A 21,963-nucleotide genomic window follows, 5' to 3' on the forward strand; every position below is an offset into this window, starting at 1 on the left:
TCATATTGTTTTATTTCGTGCTTGCATCAGAAAAAGAAAAATAAAAAGTTTTAAAACATAGTTCATATCTTTTGCATATTTGGTTTTAATTGTTGCATCTTAAAGAAAATTCAAAAAAATCAGCATTATTTGTTTCCATATTTTCTTTCCATTTGTTTCTCATTACATTCCATTGTAATTAATTTCGAGCTTGCATCCAGAAAACCAAAAGAAAAATAATTTTTTGCATAGTTTATTTCATTTTGGTTCAGAATTGCATATTTTCTCGGTTTAGTTTAAGTGTCATTATTGCATTTGATTTATTTTGGTTCAACCAGAATTTCTCTATTCTTCACTTGATCTTTGAGATTGTTTGCAGGAAGAAATGGGAGTGAAAGAACAAGGCCAAACTATGGAGGCCACACTGAACCAACAATTTGCAGCTCTACAAAAGCTCAAAAATGAGACTGCTCGGTTGGAGAAAGGAACCAAAACACTAGGCCAACGTCCACAGCCAGGAAAAAGAAGATTTGGAGATGTATCAGAGGCTGTCTATGTCGAGCCTAAGCCACCAGATCCTTCAAGGATCAATCATACTCCAATTTCTAAAACCCACAACCATCATGTTGTTAATTCTCGGTTTGATTATAACTCTTTTGCTGATAAAGTTGAACTCTTTAAATTTTCAGGAAAAGAAGGTTATCTTAGATGGGAAAGAAACCTTGATAAGTGGTTTCACTACAACAACATCCAGAAAAAGGAGAGGTTGTCTTATGCCATTGATCAACTAAAAGATGAAGCTTTTAAATGGTGGGTACAAGAAGTAGATGATAGGTGGTTTTACAAGGAGCCAACTATCAAAACGTGGAGAGATCTTAAGGTAATCATGAGATATGAGTTTGCACCAGAGATTAAGAGTTCTGATATCCAGGAAATATATCCAAGGAGATATCAAACTCAGGGTTCCAAAGAAGCAAGGAAAGATGTAGCACAAGAAGGTCAAAGAGGCTTGCTTCAGCAAGACAAATTTCAGCCAAACCAGGGGCACGCCATTGTCCATTGTTTAGACCAGAAGAGTGACATCACAAAGGCCACGGAGATAAGTAGAAGTGTCAGCAAAAACACTTTGATCAGAACCAAAGCAAAACCAATGCTAGATACTATGCAAGTAAAGGCTAAGGTAAGTCCTACACATGATAATTTGGTTCATGAATCATCTACCACTTGTATGATGCACTTGTCTTTGTCCAAGAGTATTAATACATGTATTAAAGAGCAAGAATTCAAAGGAGATGAACCACCAGGCGTGAATCTTGTGAGGGACCAGAAGATAGTTCAAGACACAAAGCAGTCCATGATGCTTAATAAAGCAAAAACAGTATTAGAAGTATCACACCAAGGTAAGTGTTTAACACCATCTTTAGATGCTAACACTGATGTGTGTGTACTTGGAACAGGGAGTAAAAATGAAAGCTATATGCTTACTAAGGAACCAGACCATAAGGTAAGTCATGAACCATCTCACATGAGGAAACCAAAATCTGAACAATTGATTGTTCAAATTCCAAAACCTATGGTAAGTTTCATTTTTGATCAGCATGTTCTTAATATTTCCATGAAGAGATTAATGCACTTGTCTTGTCCAAGAGAATGTGAAATATTTTCAGGAACCAAGGGGGAGTACACAGCCCAAAAAGAAGAAACACAATCCATGAAGTTACAAGATGCTGAATCAATGCCATTAGAATCAGCCCCAATGATGAATAGAACTGAGGCTACCAGAAGTGTGGAGTGCCATCAACCTCAGAAGAGATGCAATGCCAAAGTACATAGCAGAGGCGTGATCCTATCATATCTGCTGAAAGAAGAACCACCTGATGCACAGCCCATCCCCAAACCGAAACAATACCAAGGTAAGGTTCTAGAATCTCAAAAGAGAATTAAAGCTGACTTGCTCTATCTTGGTGCAGGATATAAAGTTTCGAGGTCGAAACCTTGTCAAGATGGAGGAGATGTTGTGGTCACAAAATCCATGGTTCGACCAGAGTCTCATCAAACCTTCCAAACCGGCCACTTTGGAGATACCAACGACATAGGTCCAATCCCAGGCGAATATCTCAACAACCAGAAGGTCTTTTGTCATGAATCCAAATTTCCTAGAAGGCCAATTCATCAAGGATTCACTGAGGCTTGGAATTACAAGAAACTCTTCACGGAGGAAGAAGTTATGAATTTTACAAACCGGAGGTTCTCCAGCCAGTCCATCTACGAGCACCAGACTTTAGAAGATGATTTCAGCCCAACCATGAAGAGGCCCTTTCCAGAATCAATCATGGGCTTCAAGAGGGATTCATTATCTATCCATAGAGTCCGGAATCAGGCGAATTGGTTCAGGGAATACCAAGATACAATCAATTTCCCAAAACCAGTCAAACTGACATTAATTTGGGAAAGTTGTCAACCAATTCGATTTGGTCCATACCAGACTTATCTACGGAGTCCAGGAGACCATCTTAACCATCCAGAAGACATTTAAGACGTCCTCAGCTGCACCAGCACCGAGGAGATCAGGAGGATCTTCATTTGCACCAACCTTCCATTTTTGGCAGCATTGACACTAAATGCCTTAAATGAGTTTCTTCTTGAAATCTTGCAAGACCACCGGCCATATTCTACATTAAGAAGATTCAGAGACACATCAGGAAGACTTCAAGATCATGGCCACGTTCAGAAGCTATCAAGATACAAGTCCCCACAAGTTTCCCATTTGGAAGAAAGCATAAATCAAGCTAGAGGAAGATTCCATGGAGCCATCAAAGCCCTTGCTTCCAAGATTTTTATTTCAAGTTTATTTCTTTCCTTTAGTCATTTTTAGACTGTTAGAGAGTCCCAAGGTCGAGCCTATATAAGCTCATTTAGTTTGTCTTTGTTAATCACCCTTGAATTTTATGAATGAAAATGCAGTTTTCTAGTTTTCTTAAAACTATTGTTCTAAGTCTTTAGAGTTTGTGAGAAGCAGCTCCAGAGCACCTTGACTTATCAAGACTCCTTTCCATAGTGTCTTGTGGCGTCCATCATTCCATTCCATCCACTGATCTTGCTTGAGAGAGACTTCAGTCCAGCAAGCAAATCTCATATCTATCCATCTTCCATCCATAGTTCTTGTTGAGAGAGACTTCAGTCCAGCAACTTGAATCCATCAACCATCTCTATCCTTTATTTATTTATCTTGTTTTTATTCGTATTATCATTCTTATTCATATTCATATTTGCTTCTGTTTGCATCATATAACTTATAAAAACCCATAAAAATCTATTCTATTTGTGTTCAGGTTGTAGCTTGGATCCAACCTCTATCAATTCTTGGGTTACCCCCCCCCCCCCCCCTGTGCCCACAACACCTTTGAATCTCGATCAAAAAAATTTTTGCCGTTGAGATTTTACGATAATACAACAAAAATTTGTTTTTTCGTAAAAGTTCAAATCAATTGTAAAAAACGATAACTGTTAACTTGACATCATTTTTGTCTTAATTATATGATTGGTTTTCATAAGAACCAACGATATGAGAACCAAGAACGCATAAACAACGATTTTTTGAGAAAAATTGTAAAAACGTTTAAGTCAAAAAATGGCTCGAAAATGTCTAAACAAAAGCCCACTTATGATTCATAATGAAATAGACCCAAGACTACAATGACGGTTTATTCGATTTTGGTAGAGCATAAATGGAAAATAAGATAAATGTAAAATTGCAAGACAAACATGAAGGTCGAGGAGATAAGGAAGATTTCCGCAAAGAGATAAACTCGAATCAGGGGCAGAAAAGAAAAGACAGCTGACCTTGGAGGCGAATATATGAAGAGCCAAGGTGAGGAGCATGGGAGACATAAAATTTTCTTAGCAACTTAGGCACTTAGAGCAACTTAGGCACTTAGAACAATTATAGGCACTTTTGTTTTTGTATCGAGATTCGACTCAATTAGGTTCGAAGTTTAGGTGGTTATAACTATAGGTATCACAAACAGCTCTTGAAACTGAGGCTTTTAGGACCTATTGTATGATCGCTACGCTCATACCAAGATTCGAAATAAGAACATTCGTAGTTTGCTCTCAATTTTTTGATTTATTTCATTTCGTCTGTTTTCGCATTTTGATCACTTGTTGTTTGCTTAGCAGATTTTCGGGACCTTAAGAAAAGTAAAGGTTTCTTAGATTTTCTTTTTCGACAATGTGAATTTCGGTTTCCACAATTTTTATGTTAATTTGCTAAAAAATAGCCACTGAATATTACATAGCATGTTGCAACGGAACTTACACGCTTTATTCTGTAGCATTTTACCACAAAAGTAACATTGTTTACTTTCGTACATTTTGCCATAAATTAGTTACAATTTTTTTATGAACCGGTGCTTGTGGTTAAGTGGTAATTAACTTGAAGGTGAAACCCAATACGGTGAAGTCATTTGGGTTCGAGTCTCGGCCACTGGAGAATTAATTTTTTTTGGCATCGTTAGGGACAAGAGACCATCACGTGGGCCGAAAACGTAGGCTGCTAACACGTGGTTAGTCTGGACCCACTTTGGTGGGGGCCATGATACCCCTATCTAATTAAAAAAAAAATACAAATGTTTGGTGCAATTTACGACAAATGTGTTACGATAATACTTGTGACAATTGCCACTATATATTCTGTGTCAAGTTGTGACACTATTGAAACGAATCTTTTCTTGCAAATATAGTAAAATAAATTTATAAAAAAAATATAATAGAAAGTAAGAAACTAACTAATTTGAATTTGGGTTTGCAATTATAAATTACAAAAAAAAGAGGTTCACAAATGACATAAACTGTCTTTTTTTTTCGCCAAACAACAACAACATCTGAACCTACAAACCTAGTTCCTCACTGCACCACCTATCTAAATCGGATTGGTTAGTAGTGGTAGATGTTCATGTTGAACTTGAGATTGAGATTGAGCTTGAGTGGGAGCAGGAGCAGGATATTAAGATTGAACTTGAGGGTGTTCATGAGGCTGAAGCTGACTTGATGGTGCAAGAAACGCATTAGGAAGAGAATCTTGAGGCTGGAAATCTTGAAGCTGGAAAACTTGAGGCTGGAGACCATGAGGGTGGAGACCTTGAGGCTGGAGACAATGCAGAATCATTTTAAGTGTTGCTTTTTTTTTGTAGCCATCTCTTCCTTGATATGCATCTCCATGTCCAAGATTCACTTCAGAACCATAAATGGTGCCTTTGCATGTATGTCCACGCTGAAATACAAAGAATCAAATGATGAAAATAAGAAAATGTGTTCTTAATAATTAGCCTAAACAGATTTAGAGATGTGGACAACCGAACAAGAAACAAAACAAAAGTGAGCCAATGTTCCTTTTTCAGTCAATCGAAACAATAAACGATACAACAATGCTCACAGATGTGAACAAGCTATAACCTAGCAGAAGTTCTAAACAAGTTAACAAGTATAGAGTCAATATCCTAATGTTATCCTAATCAGAAACGAAAGTCTGTCTATCATAGGTTCACATGTTCAATATATTTTAGACACTATCAAACTGAGAAGAAAGTGAGAAGAGATTACCTTGATGTATTCTTGGTTGAGGAGCAGGCGTCGTGAATGTGGTGTAGCACGAGTTGAGTTAGTTTTGCTGTCAGCAAAGGTAGATCTGTTCTATGTCTTCTCTTCAAAAGCTTGATCAACTTCCTGAATCAGTGCCTCTGCATGTTTGTCGATGAATGAGCCATCTTTACATGTGTGAGCATTTCTCGCAAGGTTGGTATAGACTGGTGTTTTCCCCAAAACTACAAGAAATATTTGTTTAATAGCAGGGCATCATAGCATTTTTCGATTGTGGTATTATTGACATACCTCTGGTTTTAACATAATGTTTGTATATTTGGAAACATTATAATATAGTGGTATATTTGGAAACGCTATGATAGCGTATGGTTTTATATGTAACATTTATGTTTTATACCAAAACATAATTAAAATTGTTATGTTTAGTTTTTTGAATCCTTAAACCCTAAAAAAGTTCTTAACATTATACTTCAATTTCTAATATAACAAACTTTATAATATTTACAAACTTAAAGGGAAATTGCAAAAAAAATACCACATTCATAATACCACATTTCATGTTTATGCTAACCACTATTACCCTCAATTTTAAAGAGGGGAAAATACATTTATAATCCTATATATGGTTAACTAATCTAAACTTAGGGTTTAGAATTAAGAGGTGGGTGGTCAGGTAGAGTTTAAGGTTTAGAATTGAGGGATGGACTTTAGAGTTTAGGGTTAGAGATGAAGTGTGGGATTTAGGATTTATGGTTTAGAGTTGAGAGAGAAAAACTGAGAAATACTCACAAAAATCCGAAGTAAGAACAATAGAAAAACTAAAAACTGAGAGAGAAAACACAGTTGATCAAACGGAGAAATCACACATTTGTGTTTGATCAATCATGTCCGAGTCAAACACAGATCGCCTGTTGGGTGATTACGACAAAGGAACATTTGGGAGTTCGAGTCTGAGGAAACATGCGCACTGGGTTTCATAAAGACCAATATATACCGACTATAAGAAAAAGGTGAATGTTTGACTGTAACCTAACATGTAGAATCATAGTATTGAATAATAGGAGACTGTTCTGAACTCTTTGCTTTTCTTAATTTGTTGTATTGCTCTTGCTTGGATCAAGTAATCTGTTCATTCCATTGATGTGCATGTGGCTTTGTACGTTTCAGTTATAGTACCTTGCACAGCTTGTTGGTACACTACAAGAAAACACGCCGATTTCGAGGGGCTTTTTCCTCGGTATTTCGTCGGAATAAGCGTATTCCGACGAAATACCGAGGAAAATGTCCCTCGAAAAAAACTCGTCGAAATTTCATTTTCTGTCGAAATTTCCTCGAAATTTTGTGACGGAATTTCGAGGAAACATAATTCCGAGGAAATTTAGAGGACTGTCCTTCGTCGAAGAGGTCCTCGGAATATATTGAGGAACAATTCCCTCGGTATATACCGAGGATTATACCGAGGGAAAAGACCTACGAATATTTTCGAGGAATTTTCGAGGAACAAGGTTCGTCGAAATTTCCGAGGGACAGGTTCCTCGAAAATTTTCGAGGGCTGCCTTCCTCGAAAATTTTCGAGGAACCCGTCCCTCGGAATATACCGAGGAACACTTCCCTCGGTATATACCGAGGACATCTGTTCCTCGGAATATTCCGAAAATTAAATTTTTTTAAAAAAATATTTTTTTAAAAAATAATATTTTTAAAATTTAAATTCGTAAATATAAAATTAAAATTTAAATTGAAAACATATTATTTAAAATTCAAAGTCATACAAACGAAAAGAAAACATTTAAAGTTTTTGAAAGAAATTAAACTACGGGGTTTGGAAGTCCGGGTCTGGCATGTTCGGGAAGTCCACGTTGGCGTTCGGGTTCATGCTCCTCATCATCGCCATCATTTGCTCGTTTAGCTTCCTCTGTGCCTCCCAGCCCGCCTCTTGACTCGCCACCATGGACTCCAGCGCAGATATGCGAGCATCCTTGTCCCTCATCTGGCTTAGAAGGACTTCTTGATCAACATAGGACGGTGGTGGTGCAGAAGCAGACGGAACCGAGGGAGACCGACGAGCCAAACCGAACAAACGGCCCTTCTTCTTTGGAACCGACTGAAAAAGAAAGTGTCAAATTTAAATAATATAAAAATGGATTGAACTTTAAAAAATGAACTTACCGCTTCAACGATTTGGTTGATCCGAACCCGAGGCAAGCCGGTCGATCCCGTCGAATCGTCATCCTCGGTTTGAAGCTGAGACACTTCCTGTTCCATCTGACTGTCGATGAGGGTGACCACATCCCTCACAACACCATCATCAATCTCGCCGGTCTTCTTGTTGGTATACGCCGTCTTTATTAGGCGGAGATGATCAACCGGCTCCCCCTCATTTTCTTCCGCCTTGAAAAAAACATAAATTAAACAAACATTAGTAATTAAAAGAAATGCAGAAAAAAATATTAGAATCTTAAATAATATAATAAAAACCGACAAGCTTACCAAGCGATCTCCCAGACTGGCTAAAGATTGAGCACCCAAGTTATGGACGTACATGCCCTTCCCCTTACGGTCGCTCTTGCGGTTGGTGGAGTTGGTGGAAGAAGTTGCTCTCACTTCGTTCTTACTCCAATGCTCACTCAACTCCCGCCAGACCGTCGGGTCCATCCCCTTTGGAACCTTTAAAAAAAATTGTTAAATAAATTAAAAAATATTTTAAAAAATTAAAAAATTGTATCATAAATAAAAACGAACCTTGTTTATTTCCCACTTCTTCTTCCACGAGTGCATCTGCTTTCCATAGTTGTCCATAACTTTATGGACGAAGTGGTAATAGATAAACAACGTATCATCGGCATTCCAGTTGAATTGTTGCTGAAAATAAAACACAATTAGTAGAAAATTAATATTAAAGATGAAAAAAATAAGTAAAAAATAAGTAAAAAATAGAATACTTACCGTAAACTGTTGAAACCACATATGCTGCTTCTCGAGAGGGAAGTCGGTGAAAGTCGGATGTCCATTGTCGAGGGACGAGTACATCATACTGTTGATCCATCCGCTGATCCCGTTCCCGGATCGGTCAAACCTAATAAAAAGAATTAATTATTTTAGAATTAAATATTTTAAATGAATCAAATTTTAATGAAAAAAAAATAGGTTTAATTACGTAGTTTTGGATTTGTATGAATGCATGATACTGTTGTTCGTTAATGAGGTCGGAATCGTCTAGGAGAATCATATTATTTAGTTCTTCTCGTTCCAGTAGTAACCTTCATCGTACTCAAGGAAATTTGACTTCTGTGAGAATTAAAAATAGTTAAACAATAAATAGATCCTCTAATCTATTGCCTAAATTATCTGATATCATATTGTGGAAGCTCTTTGGTCCAATGGTTTGACTAAGAGTTCAATTGCTTCTACACTCGGAGGTCTACGGTTCAAACCCCAGAAAATACCAAATTATGCAAATTATAGAGAAACAAGTTACAAGAGATCTTCAGCTTGGTGTAGGGCGTACCATCGAACATGAATCTCATAGGACGGCTCAGAGTGGTGCAATCAGACGTGTATTCTCACAGGGTGGTAAAATTGTCGGCTGTAAAATCGTCTTTGTAATATTTTCATCATTGTAATAGCATAATTAATTTATAGTGATCGATTCAGACGTTTAAAAAAAAATTATCTGATATCCAAAGTACCCATACTGGACTGAGTCGATATGCCAACTTATAACATAATATTGTTTTAACCCTTAGGACATTAAATATTTCACATCAATACAATTAAAACAGCAACATTTTTCAGACATCTCCTTAGTTTTTTAAACTATTTACAAGAATGCCATTATCATTTAATTTTAATTAATAAATTATAGAAATTAGTTATAACAACCAAATAAATAGCTGATATATAAAAATAAATTGCAGACCCCACCTTATTTACAATCGAAAATATATGGAAGTTATAATATGTTAATTTTTTTGTATTTACTGTCCACCTCAGAATATATCAATTATTCTCAATATGTAATCCTAATTAAATGAATAATTGAGTATAGATTTCTATAAGTATAATAATATTACTATAATAGTATACTTATTTGATATAATATTTACCAAACATTTAAAATAAATTTAATTTATTATTATGTTCTTAGTAATAGTATTTTCCAAATTAAAAAATAAAAATCAACACCGGATTAATATTTATAAATATCTAAACAATTCATATATCTTGGGGACATAAAAACTAAAACCAAATTAAAATCAAAATAAAAACCAAATGGATATCCAAATAAACAAAATAAAGTTTATATATTTTTAAAATGATAAAATTTAATTTTAAAATTATAAAATACTCTAAAACTACTATCTATAAACTGAACTACACAGAAAAAAGGATTTTCCTACTATTTATATTCAAAAATTTTGAAATTATTTTTAATTTCTGCTAGAATAGAATCACCTGAACATTTTTTAGCCAAAGTATCTATTATATGATATAATATTTACCAAACATTTAAAATAAATTTAGTTTATTATTATGTTCTTAGTAATAGTATTTTCCAAATAAAAAAAATAAAATCAACACCGGATTAATATTTATAATATCTAAACAAGTCCTATATCTTGGGACAGAAAAACTACAACCAAATCAAAACCAAACTAAAACCCAAATGGATATCCAAATATTCAAAATACAGTCTATTTATTTTTAAAATATTTATTATATTTAATTTTAAAATGATAAAATATTCTAAAATACTATCTATAAACTGAACTACACAAAAACAGATTTCCCTACTATTTCTATCATAAATATTTGAAATTATTTTTTAATTTTATGCTAAAATAGAATCACCCGAATATTTTTTATCCAAAGTATCTAAATATATCCGACTTGTCCATTATTTTTTCTGAAATTTCAAAAAACATCATTTTACCCTAATTACTCTAAGTTATCCAAAAAAAAAAGAAGAACCTGGCCATAGTCGAATTGAACTCGAAATTTTAAATGGTTTTCCAAACCAAACCGGAAACCAAATTAACCAAACCAAAATCAAATACAAATTCATAAATAACCGAACAATTCTTATATTTCTACCCAAAAGATGAATTTTCATACTATTTTTTATCCAAAATATTTAAAATTATTTTAATTTTCTGCTATAATAGAATCACTCGATTATTCTTTAGCTAAAATATCTATATTTATCTGAATTATCCGTTATTTTTCCAAAATTTTCATTTTTACCCCAATTACACTAAATTATCTAAAAACAAGAACCGGACCATAGTCAAATTGAACTCAAAATTTTAACGGGTTCTTAACATTGTTATTCGAACCAAACCGAAAACTAAGTTAACCAAACCAAAATCAAATCCAAATTCATAAATAACCGAACGATTCTTATATTTCTTGAATCGAGAAATGGAAATCAAACTGGAATGAATCTGAAAACAAAAAAAAATACAAATTAGAACCAAACCAAAAACCAAATGCGTACAAACATATTAGTGACCAAATAAATAGGGTAATAAATATGTCAACAAAAATAATCCCGCGCTTTCTAAGCGCGGGTCAAAATCTAGTTATTTATTAATAATAAAGGAAAAAGTTATAGAACATCAAATAATCAATCGATATTGACCACTAGAATAAAAATATAATTAATCAATGTAAAATTTATATGTAAATAATATTTTAAAATGGTATAATAATAATTGTGTAATACATTTAAAATTATAAGTATATTATATTATTTATACAAAGCAAAATTTTACTCATATAAAAGATAAAAATAAGTACATGCGCAGTTGCCGAGGTCAAATGTCCAGTTTCAGAAATTAAGATATGAGAAATTGTCACTTTGGGTCACTTTATGAGTTTGGGCATCACTCTAAGTCACATTGGGCTACTGGGGCAGTTTATGAGTGGTTGAATACTAAAGTGCCCCCGCTTTTGCTAACTAGATTGGTTTTTGGTTACTTGGCGTCGTGGGTTTTGAAATTCAAAATCTGGGATTTTTTTGTTTTTTCTTTTTATTTCGGTTTGTTATTATTTGGAAGGCGTGAGGAGAGAGACAGTGAACCGTTCTCTCATCTCCTAAACTCGAGACCTTTGTAACTGTGTGAGAGAGATATTACGACAAGAAATTTTGCGAGGAGATCCGATAGCAGGCCTGACAGAGATGACGATGAGCCGGAGACGGGAAGGAAAAAAGCATGTGGCCGGTGAGTTTTCGGTTCGACACATTTCGGCGTCTTTTTCGATTTCTAGGGTTTTCATAGATTTGTTAGGGATTTTTTTGGGTTTTGGGTTTCAATCTAAACTGCGGGATAAGCGTTTGAGCAAGGAGAGGGAGATTAATTGTGGTTTTGATGGATTAAATTTTGAATTGCAGATGGACCGAATCCCGAGGACGAACCCGACGAGAGATTGCCTGAGCGACTGTTTGCGGCGGATAGATACACTAGCAGGTGATTGAATGGCTATTCCACTTTAGAATACCTTGTCATTGTGGGATGTTCTTCGTGGGATGCCTGAGATGGACTAGTTAGTGGGTTCATGTTTTGGGAAGCTTTTCGAGTTACCTGCTAGGCGGTGCAGCTACTCCTCCTTGATGATTCACTCTATGCTAGTGGGCCAGTTGGTTACGAAAAGAGGTATGGAGTGTGCCAGTGTTTGGAGGCAACCCTTGGAGGTTCTCTTTGGTGGAGTTTGGCTCTGTTACCGGACTGCCGTGTGGTGAGTTCGAGAACGGTTATGTAGGTGTATATTTTGATGATAAAGCCAAATTGTATCCTCATGTACATTGTAGATTTGTATAAATCAATAGTGTACATAGGTTTTGTTATCCACATGTACATTGTAAATTTGTTTACAGGTAATGTACATAGGTTTTGTTATCCACATATACACTATACAAATGTACATCTGTATAAATAAGAAGTGTACAGAAGTCTCATTATACTTATACCTATGTATATTATTCTGATAATCAAGCATACAGCGTGTACAATATCCTTATGTACATTATAAATTTTTATACTTGAGTTGTGTACATAGGTCTTGTTATCCATGTGTACACTTATCTCTATTTCTCTAAGCCTTTGATAGCTTTTTTCCATCTCTAAGCCTTTGATATTCAAACCTTACTAGACAAACGAGAATTTATATTTGATACTCGTTACGCTAAAGAATTTTAGAGTGAAATTTTTAAGAATATCGCATTACTATCCAAGCTAGTTGAATGGACGTTAAACTGTTTACTTTTATTAGAAATGAAAACCTGCAAGTAATGTTCTAACATCAGTTCCCAACGCTTTAGCGAGAGAAAGAAATAACCATGGCTATGGCATGAAAATGTGTAGACAGCATAATATACACTAGACAGCATAAAAGTTATCTCCAAATTTGCAGGCCTATCAAGCAAATGTCTAGAGTTAGTCGAGGCAATCGTTGATCGGTTTGTGGAAGCATGCAATCCACGTGACATGCTTTCAGTTCTCTGTGAGATATGTTAATTCGATTCTGATCAGGCCAAGCTAATGGTTAAATAAGTATACTAGTAGTAATCTATTGTTACTCTGATATTTGGATATAAGAAGGTAACAAGTTCTTGTACTTTTATGGCGCTTATGAATCTTTAATGACCAGGCACTCGATGCTGCACGGGTCTCTCTTTCACTCTCCACTTCTTCTACTCCTTTATTACACGGGCTCTCTAAAGGTATTATACTGAAGTTTTTTGCTTTCTGAGAAAATTTTATTTTCTGTCTTGAAATTGAATATTATTATGTTGACACCTGAATTGAATCAAACGCTCAGGTACTCCTGCCCGGAAAAAAAAGAGCTGAGATACTCCTGTCCGAGACTGACCGGATTTGAAATTAAATATATCTTTATTTAAATCAGAAAAATTATTAAAAGACCATGAAACCAATAGAAACTTGCATAATTACAACCCAACCAGTGCTATTTCGCGGACTATCCAGACCCGATCCACAAAATTCAGATCTCTTTCTCCATAACTTCCGAAAACTTTGTAAAACCTAGTGTAATTGTAAACTTGGTGTAACTGTACAGAAATTAATTCCTACTTATATTATTGTATGAATATACATTGTATCTAATACAAGTTATTTAAATTGAACTAATGCATACTTTTAGATTGTAATGCTTTATTATATTAATTTTTGGACACAGTTGATGTTATTGATATATTTATTGATTTTTTCAAAAAAACATTAGTTTATAGATATAACTAGAAAAATTACAAAATGTGAAGAGTCATTTACAGAAATTTATTAAAAGTAGATAAAATTAATTTTCAATTGGCAATGCACGAGCAGTCAAGTGTATATCACAAGCTGCACAATTCCAGAAACCAAGATCGCATTTCCACCGTGACTACAAACACTAATTTTATGATTCTGGAGCACCAGCAATCATATGTCACATTAGGATCTATCATTTCAGCCATAGATAGAAACATGGCAGGTTTTTCATAATCTCAATGGCCTGTGAGTTCCCAACTATTGATGATTTGAAACATCTAATCAACATGTTGACGAGTAAAAGCATGGTAGTTGTGAACCAATCCTCCATCATCAACACTAAAGGCTAAGTTCATCATACCATATACAAATAGGGCCAACAAGCATCCTCTCTCTCAGCAGCAAGATATATTTTTTTCTTACCAACTAAATGGAGGATGAAGAACTCATACATACCTCTCAAGTATATGGCCTCTGGATTACCCACACGGTAGCAACTAATTCTGAACATTCGAACATCATTGACCTTGTCTAGCCAGTCATTCATGTAAATGAGACTTGCCGATCTGTAGAAGTAATCATATCTTCCAATTTTGTTTAACCCGAAAAAAACAATCCGTGCACAACCAAAGTCTTGGATACTGGTCGTTGCTACGTTGTAGAGAATCTTATGAATCATTGAAGGAGGGAGAGAAGCCAAGTTCGTCTAACTTTGATAAAATAAAATGGTTATTGTGTGAGAGAAATCTCGTAAATTATTTGTTATACTTGTATAAGTGATAAACCCTTGAAATTTAATGAACCACTCACCCAAATTTAAGCAGAAACGTGTCCATTTATAGGTGATTTGATAGACTCCTCGACTGTCGCATCTCTTGGATTTAACTTATTAAGATATATAACTATGTATAAGTAAGTAAAATTAAGTGATTTAGATTGTCTAAATTTATGAAACTAAGAAAAACGTAATAATTAAGATTGTATAAATATTTAAAACTATGTAAAACTTAACGAAATTTATATAGTCTATTGTTGTATTTTGCAAGAAATAATTAGTATCCAAAACGTAATGTATATATTTAACGACAGCAACCAGCAGTATTGGAGATAATAAATGATAATGATAATATTTAGTTTGAGAAAAATCATGTAATTAATGATTCAAGGAGTGGCATGTCCATTTAAGGGTAATTTGATTGACTCCCTGAGGAAGCACGACTTCTCTCACACGCCTTCTCACTGCAACAGTCGCATCTCTTGAATTTGGAACTTTGTATAACTTTAATTTATTAAGATTTATTACTATGTATAAGTAAGTGAAACTAAGTGAAACTAAGTAATATAGATTGTCTAAAATTTTGAAATTAAGAAAAACGTAACAATTTAGATGCTATAAATATTTGAAACTTTGTAAAACTTAAAGAAACTTAGATATCATATTGTTATATTTAAAAATTTCCATAGTTGGATTCAACATCCATTTTTCATAGTTGTCTTAAGAAGTAAAATTTCTTCTTTTAACACACTAACTTTATTGTTTGTGTTTATGTTACTTGGTTTGTTATTTATGTTTGTAAAATTTGGTGTAACTTAAAATAATTTTGGTTAAGTACATCATTTTTGTTTGTCAAACTTCGTAAAATTTAGTATTACTTTTTTTCATGTTTGTGTAATTAGGTAAAAAATTTCAAAAGTTTTCATTTTCGTACGTCAAACTTTGTATAACTTAATATTTTTCTGTTTGTACATTTCGGTAAACTTTGTCAGAATTTTTATTTTTCATTTGTCAAATTTCAAAACTTAAAAAACTCATCACTGAACTAATTTGATAGAATTTATGATTAATTGTACAACCAAAATCTCAGAAATACCATGACAGTAACAATAAGACAACATACAACTATCAATATTTGTCTTCCATTATTGTGTCCTTAATCCCCATGGTCATTTGAGAAACCACAAGGAGACATCAATAGTATTGCAAATAAGGGTTTGAATCAGATTTGGAGAACTTCTGGATGATACACCTGCCGCTGTAGCTTCAGAGTTTTGTCTCTTGATTAATCACTATTTTCTGGAAAAAAATCTAAAAATTGCAGATTATGTGAAGAAAGATGAAAAAGAAGAAATGAGATGAGAGAAAATGAGGTGAGAGGATTGAAAAGATGATAGAAATGAGAAAACCCTAAAAATTAAAGCAATTATAGTTGCCAACTTCGTTTTTGGGGTCTGGAAAAAAAGAAATTTTTTGGAGGGAAAATTCTGAAATTTGAGCGGGAAATTTTTTTACAGCATTTTTGGGTCGACGTTTTACCAAGTTTGTAGTTTTACAAAAAGCTTCAAAGTTTTACTTTTCTATTTTTTGCATTTTTTTTAGTTTTACTGTACCCAAAAGATTTATATTATAGTTATACCACTTTTATTTAGTTTCCTACAATCAAATTCCATCAACTCATGTTGTGACATAATTAATTTTGTTGCATATATAAATTTTTTGATGTCACAAGGACAACACTAAGATAAAAAGCATAAAAGAACAATGTATTTCCTCTATTATGTAGTACACAACTATGTGATAAAAAATTAACTATAATTATTGTAAATTTAAATCATAAAATACTAACAAATAATAATCATAATACTTATAAGCAACCAAACAAATTAAAAATTGTGTCTTCAAATTTTTATATTTTATCAGTTTTACTAAGTTTTATTTAGTTTTTTTATCGTATTGAACAATCATTTTGAATAATAGATACAACTAATCGTGGTGTGTATTTTCTTCTAGGTTCCCGAATTTAAATATTTACGAGAACAAGTATGCACTTTTTTAATCGAAACAAATTAGAGTTCTTAATATTCGGAGCTCACAGTTCAAAATAGTAATTTCAAAACAGTTATGATGTGATGCTCAATCAACTAAATCTTTTACATGCTCTCCACGTTATCCAAATCAATACCTATATTATCTCTATCTCGAATAACAACATCTTCCACTGGCTCAGTTACCTTAAGATGTTGTTATGTTTTTTCAATGGTATCAAAGATTTTATTACCATATAACTCAAATTTTACCTATTTGTATATGGATTTATGGTCATTTTTCTGCATATTTTGTCCACTAGCATACAAACTACCTTTACCTTCGTTTGGATTTCATTCATGACCATCTCCGGCTTTATAATAGTACTTTTAATAATCAAAGTGTATGTTTGTGAAAGAACTCGTCGTCTCATGTAAAAATCAAAATGATTAACAACAAGTTAGATGAACTTGCACGGTTTAACCATAAAATGTTACCAAGTTATATAGTTTTACCATTATAGTTATATTAAGTTATACAATTTAGTTAGTATCATTTTACTTAGTTACACAATTTTACTTAGTTGTACATTATGATTTTACCAAGTTGTACAGTTATAGGTATAACAAGTTTTACTACGTTTTCTAATTTTTTATCAAAATAATAATTTGATACATTTTTTTTATATTTTTTGTCATACAAAAACAGACTCATATTTATAATTATATCAGTATTTTGAATATTCAAATAGATCGAGACTCATTGTTCTTAATCAATTAATTGTGAATACGAATTTGAAATTAAACCTCTTCAAGAATGAATTAATTGAGAAGATGAATGCCAAATTGAATAGAATTTTAATGGAATAATTAAATCTGGGTTTGAGATTTACAGTGGAGAGAGAAAGGAAGAAGATAGAGTAAGAGAGAGAATGATTTTGATTGGTTTAGACACAAAGGATAATTTAGACATTGACCATTGAAAGGAAGAGTATCAAAACACATAAGAGTACGCCAGATCATGTGAGAGTATTCTAGATCACTTTTTGCCTCATTAAGAATACCTGAGCACTTTACTCTGAATTAAAGCTCTGAAAAGTTGTTTAAATTTTTATTTATTTTTTGTTTTCAGTTTTTATTTCTGTTCGGGGACGTCACTACGAGCAGCTAAAAGTGGCAGTTCCAATTGTCTTGAACGTTTTGAAGGACATGTCTTTGGAGCCTAACATGCAAGTCGAAGGTCTATTTGATAAGGCTCTAGGCATTGCCGTTTCCATTAAAGATGTTGCTTCAAAACTGGTGTGTGTAGTGTGTGTGACAAAAGTGATTCATTCTTTGATAAATATTGTGTGATCTCTTTTATTTGTTTTACAGGAGAAGGAAGAAGGCTCAAAAGTCTGTTGTTTTGCTTGGTCTCTATGTGATGCAGATAACGGTTTGTACTTAAATTTAAAAATTCATTTCTATACTTCCTAGAATTCTTCTGAATCTGTCTTTCAATACCTGAGAATTGATCTGATCTTGCAGGCTGTTCTTTCAGTTAGCATCAAAGACAAGGTGGACTCTGGGGTTCCTCTGGTGATGCAGTTAAAACCTTTATTGGCATATTGTGGCTTAACACACCTTGGTTTAATCACTGGAAACGACGCTGATAGATTAACAAGCACGGTTTCGAAAGGTTTAGTCTCTTAATTACTCTCAAATAATCACTACTTCCTAATTTCTCATCTCCACCAATACTTTTTTTTTCCACCAATACTTTGTATTTTTTGAACAGATGATGATGGTGATGATGACTTCCTCAATTCTTTCCATGACATCAATTTGGGTGCATCACTTCTATTCGTCTGGGGGAGGATCTCACCTGAGTTTGCAGATGTTGCTAGTGATGTAAATGAGCTTCAGAGTGAGCACAAGCAGCTTGCAAGCTACGGACTGTGATGCTCATGTTACTGAGCTAGTGGGTTGGTCTTAAAGCCTCCACATGGTGGTCCTCCACTCTTCCCGGACCAGAGTGATGAGGTAAATTTGTTCATTCCTGTATCGTTCCTGGTATGTTAAGCTTTAAGATTAGTATGTATTCGGTTCTCTCTTTGTGTACATAATATAGACAATATAATAATACGGCTTTCAAGATAATTGCTTTGGGAATTATAGAACATGCCCCATTCAGTTCAAATGAAATTAGCAAATAAGGTTTATCGTGCTAAAATCATAAAATATTGTTTATATTCTTTGTTATGCGTGTACAGGTGTTCAAGAGTTGTTGTGTACAAGGTTTTATTGTACACATGTACGAATATTGTATATTATGTGTATACACGTACAAATATATATTCTCACATACATTTTCAAGTTCTTCTCCTCCATTAACTCACATACTCCGCCGTCACCAACCTTTTTCTTTATCATAAGTTCTTACGATGTTCTGCCATGGCCGGTGGCTGAAACAAAATGAAACAAGGAGAAGAATCAGTGAGGATTAAATCATAGATACACTTAATAATCAAGTTTATGAGCCTAAACTAACCTTAAGTGAGTGATTAGCAAGAATTATGAGCTTCAAACGGTTGGACGACGACGGTGAAACGAGATAAGGGAGAAGTGAAAAAAAAAATCGAAGGTTCCGACGGTGAAGATGGTGGAAAAGAGGTGAAAACTATGAGTAGATCTGAGCCGTCGGTTGAGAAATGTAATATATAGGATCTAACGGTCGGGATGGAGACAGAGATCTGTTTTGTCCAGATCTATTTAATTAAATCTGGACCGTCGATTATTTTTAAAGATCAGTGGTTGAAATTAAATCCCGCCAATTGCCTGGTTCAGTTAAAGAGATCCATGGTTGAGTGTGAACTAGGAAGGCTGCTTTCTAACTGGTATTTGAGAAAAAGTGTTCTGGTATAAAGAAGTGACTTTTTCTGATATATATAAGTACAAAAGTGACTCTCTGTGTAAAATTCTCTTAAGATATACATATAACAGACATTAAACATATACATATATCAGACCTTATACACAGACGTTTATAAGAGAACAAAAGTATGCAGACACTTACCACAATGCTACATTGAGCTTTTGAGTATGGAGGTATGGCTGGTTAAGTTGAGAAGGAGCACGAAATTATTACATTCATACGAAATACATATTATACGATTTTATATTTTTAGGTTTCGTGAAATTGATAATTTCGTTAATTCGTTTTATGTTTACAGGATGATTCCACACAATGAAGCGTGAAGAGCATCTCCTTTTTCTGTGTTATGTTATGTTTTGTTTTAATGATTTAGATAATAAATGTTCAAATTTGTTAATGATCAGCTTATTTGGTAATCAGGGTTTTGAGACTTTAAAGTGGCCACAAGTACTGCTTATTGGGTTGTCTATCGTCTAAGGTTGGCTGGAACCATTAAAGTGAGTCTATCTTTCTCTTTCTGATTTTTTTTTGCCACAATGAGTCTATTGATACCAGCTCTGTTTCCTTTAAGAACCCTTATAAATAACCCCTGGACAGATCATAAAAGTAGTTATTTGAACAAGAACTTGAGCTGAAGAGAAGGGAAAGGCCACAAGTGATACGAGCGTAAGAGGCAACTTAATAAGCTCAGGACCAATGCAGATCAGAGATTGAAGAAAAACCGACATCTATTAGCGCATCAGTTGTAGCCAACTGAAACCGTCTTAGTTTTGTTAGTGCCATGGCAGAGACCCTCTCTGTTTTCAAAACTCAAATTGTTTTGTTAATACAAATAAAAGCGATCTTAATATCATTTGATGCGTTTACAGATGTCACAAAGTTGTACATTAATATTTTCACAAATTTATACAAAGTCTACCCAAACCACATTACAGAAAACAGAGTAAGCAAGATAGCAAAGATATTACAACCAACAGAAAAACTTTATTAAGAAGGTTATGTTGATGAATCACTATCCTTCAATAAGTCATCCATTTGCTTCACTTGATCATCACAGTCCCTTACTTTATGTTCTGCTGCGTCAACATCTTTCTTCTTAGCATTATTATCATTTTCAATGACATGAACATCATACACAATCGCTTCTTGATCATCATCATCATCATCATCAATGTGCTTGTAAGTCTCAAGTTCCTTCTCAAGAAAATGCTTTTCCCTCTCCCTTTTGAATAAAATCTCCTTGAGAATATTCATCTCTACCTCATCATATGCAAATTTCTCCTCAATCATTCTCTCATACTGCTTCCCTTCCATTTCAAGTGAAGCTTTATCAGCTTGTAACCTCAGAATCATAGCCATGGCTTCATCAGCTGCTGACGCTGAAGCCGCTCTTTCTTCCTCCAATTCCACGATTAGAGCAGATCGAGCCAACCTCTCTTCCTCAACAGCTTCTTCAAGCAATCTCACCTTATTCATTAATTCCAAGTTCTTATCTTTACCAACCGAACTCTTTCTCTCTTCTTCTTGGTCTTGATGATGCCAAACGCTTGTTCTACTGGCAACGGCCATCTTCTGGATTCGGAGTATGATCTCGAATGGCAAGTCAAAGAGAAGTTTATGGACGTTTTGGTACCCAAGCATTCCAGAAGAGGGACAAGGTAAATAGAGTAAGAACTTGGACGCAATAAAGACCAAAGCTGATACACATAATAGACAATAAGCAAATGCTAATTCAAGAAAAGCAACCAAGATTCCAGTAAACGTTATCCGATAACTTTCAGGGTAGTCCATTTTTTTTGTTTCACTCTTTCGATCAATAGCCAGATCTTTCAGGAATCTGAAATCTCAGCGTCTGAATATGAAACCAAATCTGATGATCTGTAAAAAAAAACTTAAACCATACAAAAAAAAAACAGAGAAAGATTAGCTTTTAATACACTCCAAACTAAGGAAACATCATGAGTTCAGCCAAAAGAACTCAATATATGAAATCATTACATCATAGATTAGAAAAAAACCCTAAATTTTGTCAAAGATTTCGGAAAGGAAGAAAGAAAAGTTATTAGACAAAAGCTCAATCAAAACCTATACCAGTCAAGAAAATAATTGATCTCGTTGTAATAAAAGAAAAGAAAAGAGATGAAGCTGAGGTCAGAGCGAACCACCTCAAACTGGGAAAAAAAGTCAAAGAAGAGAGAGACGGGAAGAAATAGCAGGAGCTATGGCTTGTGTAGCTTCGAATAAGAGTCTTCGTTATTTCGTTTTTCTTTTCCGATTAAATAAAATGAAAAGGAGTCGGCGTAACATTATCTTGCCCTTTCCTTACAAGTTTCTCCAAATAGGCAAAATATCGTCGATACACGTGACCAAACAAACATGTGTATTGATTATTAAGAT

At 34.0% G+C, this 21,963-nt stretch overlaps 3 protein-coding genes across 4 annotated transcripts; 2 read left to right on the forward strand and 1 right to left on the reverse strand.

Moving 5' to 3' along the window:
• Positions 1-2,913, forward strand: LOC130498392 (uncharacterized). Of its 2 annotated transcripts, none has more exons than XM_056991721.1 (2): positions 1-1,892; positions 1,950-2,913. In XM_056991721.1, exons 1-2 carry the CDS (start codon positions 365-367, stop codon positions 2,513-2,515), a joined length of 2,094 nt encoding a protein of 697 aa, XP_056847701.1. In that variant the 5' UTR covers positions 1-364; the 3' UTR covers positions 2,516-2,913. The 2 variants fall into 2 exon arrangements, with proteins under 2 accessions (XP_056847701.1, XP_056847702.1); XM_056991722.1 differs by having other exon boundaries at positions 3-859; positions 941-2,913.
• Positions 2,914-11,761: 8,848 nt separating this feature from the next.
• LOC108820219 (aberrant root formation protein 4-like) lies at positions 11,762-18,593 on the forward strand. Its single transcript, XM_018593191.1, has 8 exons — positions 11,762-11,804; positions 11,975-12,050; positions 12,968-13,086; positions 13,229-13,303; positions 17,785-17,953; positions 18,030-18,087; positions 18,180-18,330; positions 18,430-18,593. The coding sequence occupies exons 1-8, from the start codon at positions 11,762-11,764 to the stop codon at positions 18,591-18,593; spliced, it is 855 nt and encodes a 284-aa protein (XP_018448693.1).
• Positions 18,594-20,436: 1,843 nt separating this feature from the next.
• LOC108818653 (myosin-binding protein 3) lies at positions 20,437-21,887 on the reverse strand. The gene is made up of 2 exons (XM_018591571.2): positions 21,732-21,887; positions 20,437-21,457 (listed from the first exon to the last, which is right to left on the reverse strand). Exon 2 carries the CDS (start codon positions 21,355-21,357, stop codon positions 20,563-20,565), a length of 795 nt encoding a protein of 264 aa, XP_018447073.1. The 5' UTR covers positions 21,358-21,457; positions 21,732-21,887; the 3' UTR covers positions 20,437-20,562.
• Between the last annotated feature and the right edge of the window lie 76 nt (positions 21,888-21,963).

The sequence above is a fragment of the Raphanus sativus genome, chromosome 8, assembly GCF_000801105.2.
Source record: "Raphanus sativus cultivar WK10039 chromosome 8, ASM80110v3, whole genome shotgun sequence".
Classification (NCBI taxonomy): domain Eukaryota; kingdom Viridiplantae; phylum Streptophyta; class Magnoliopsida; order Brassicales; family Brassicaceae; genus Raphanus; species Raphanus sativus.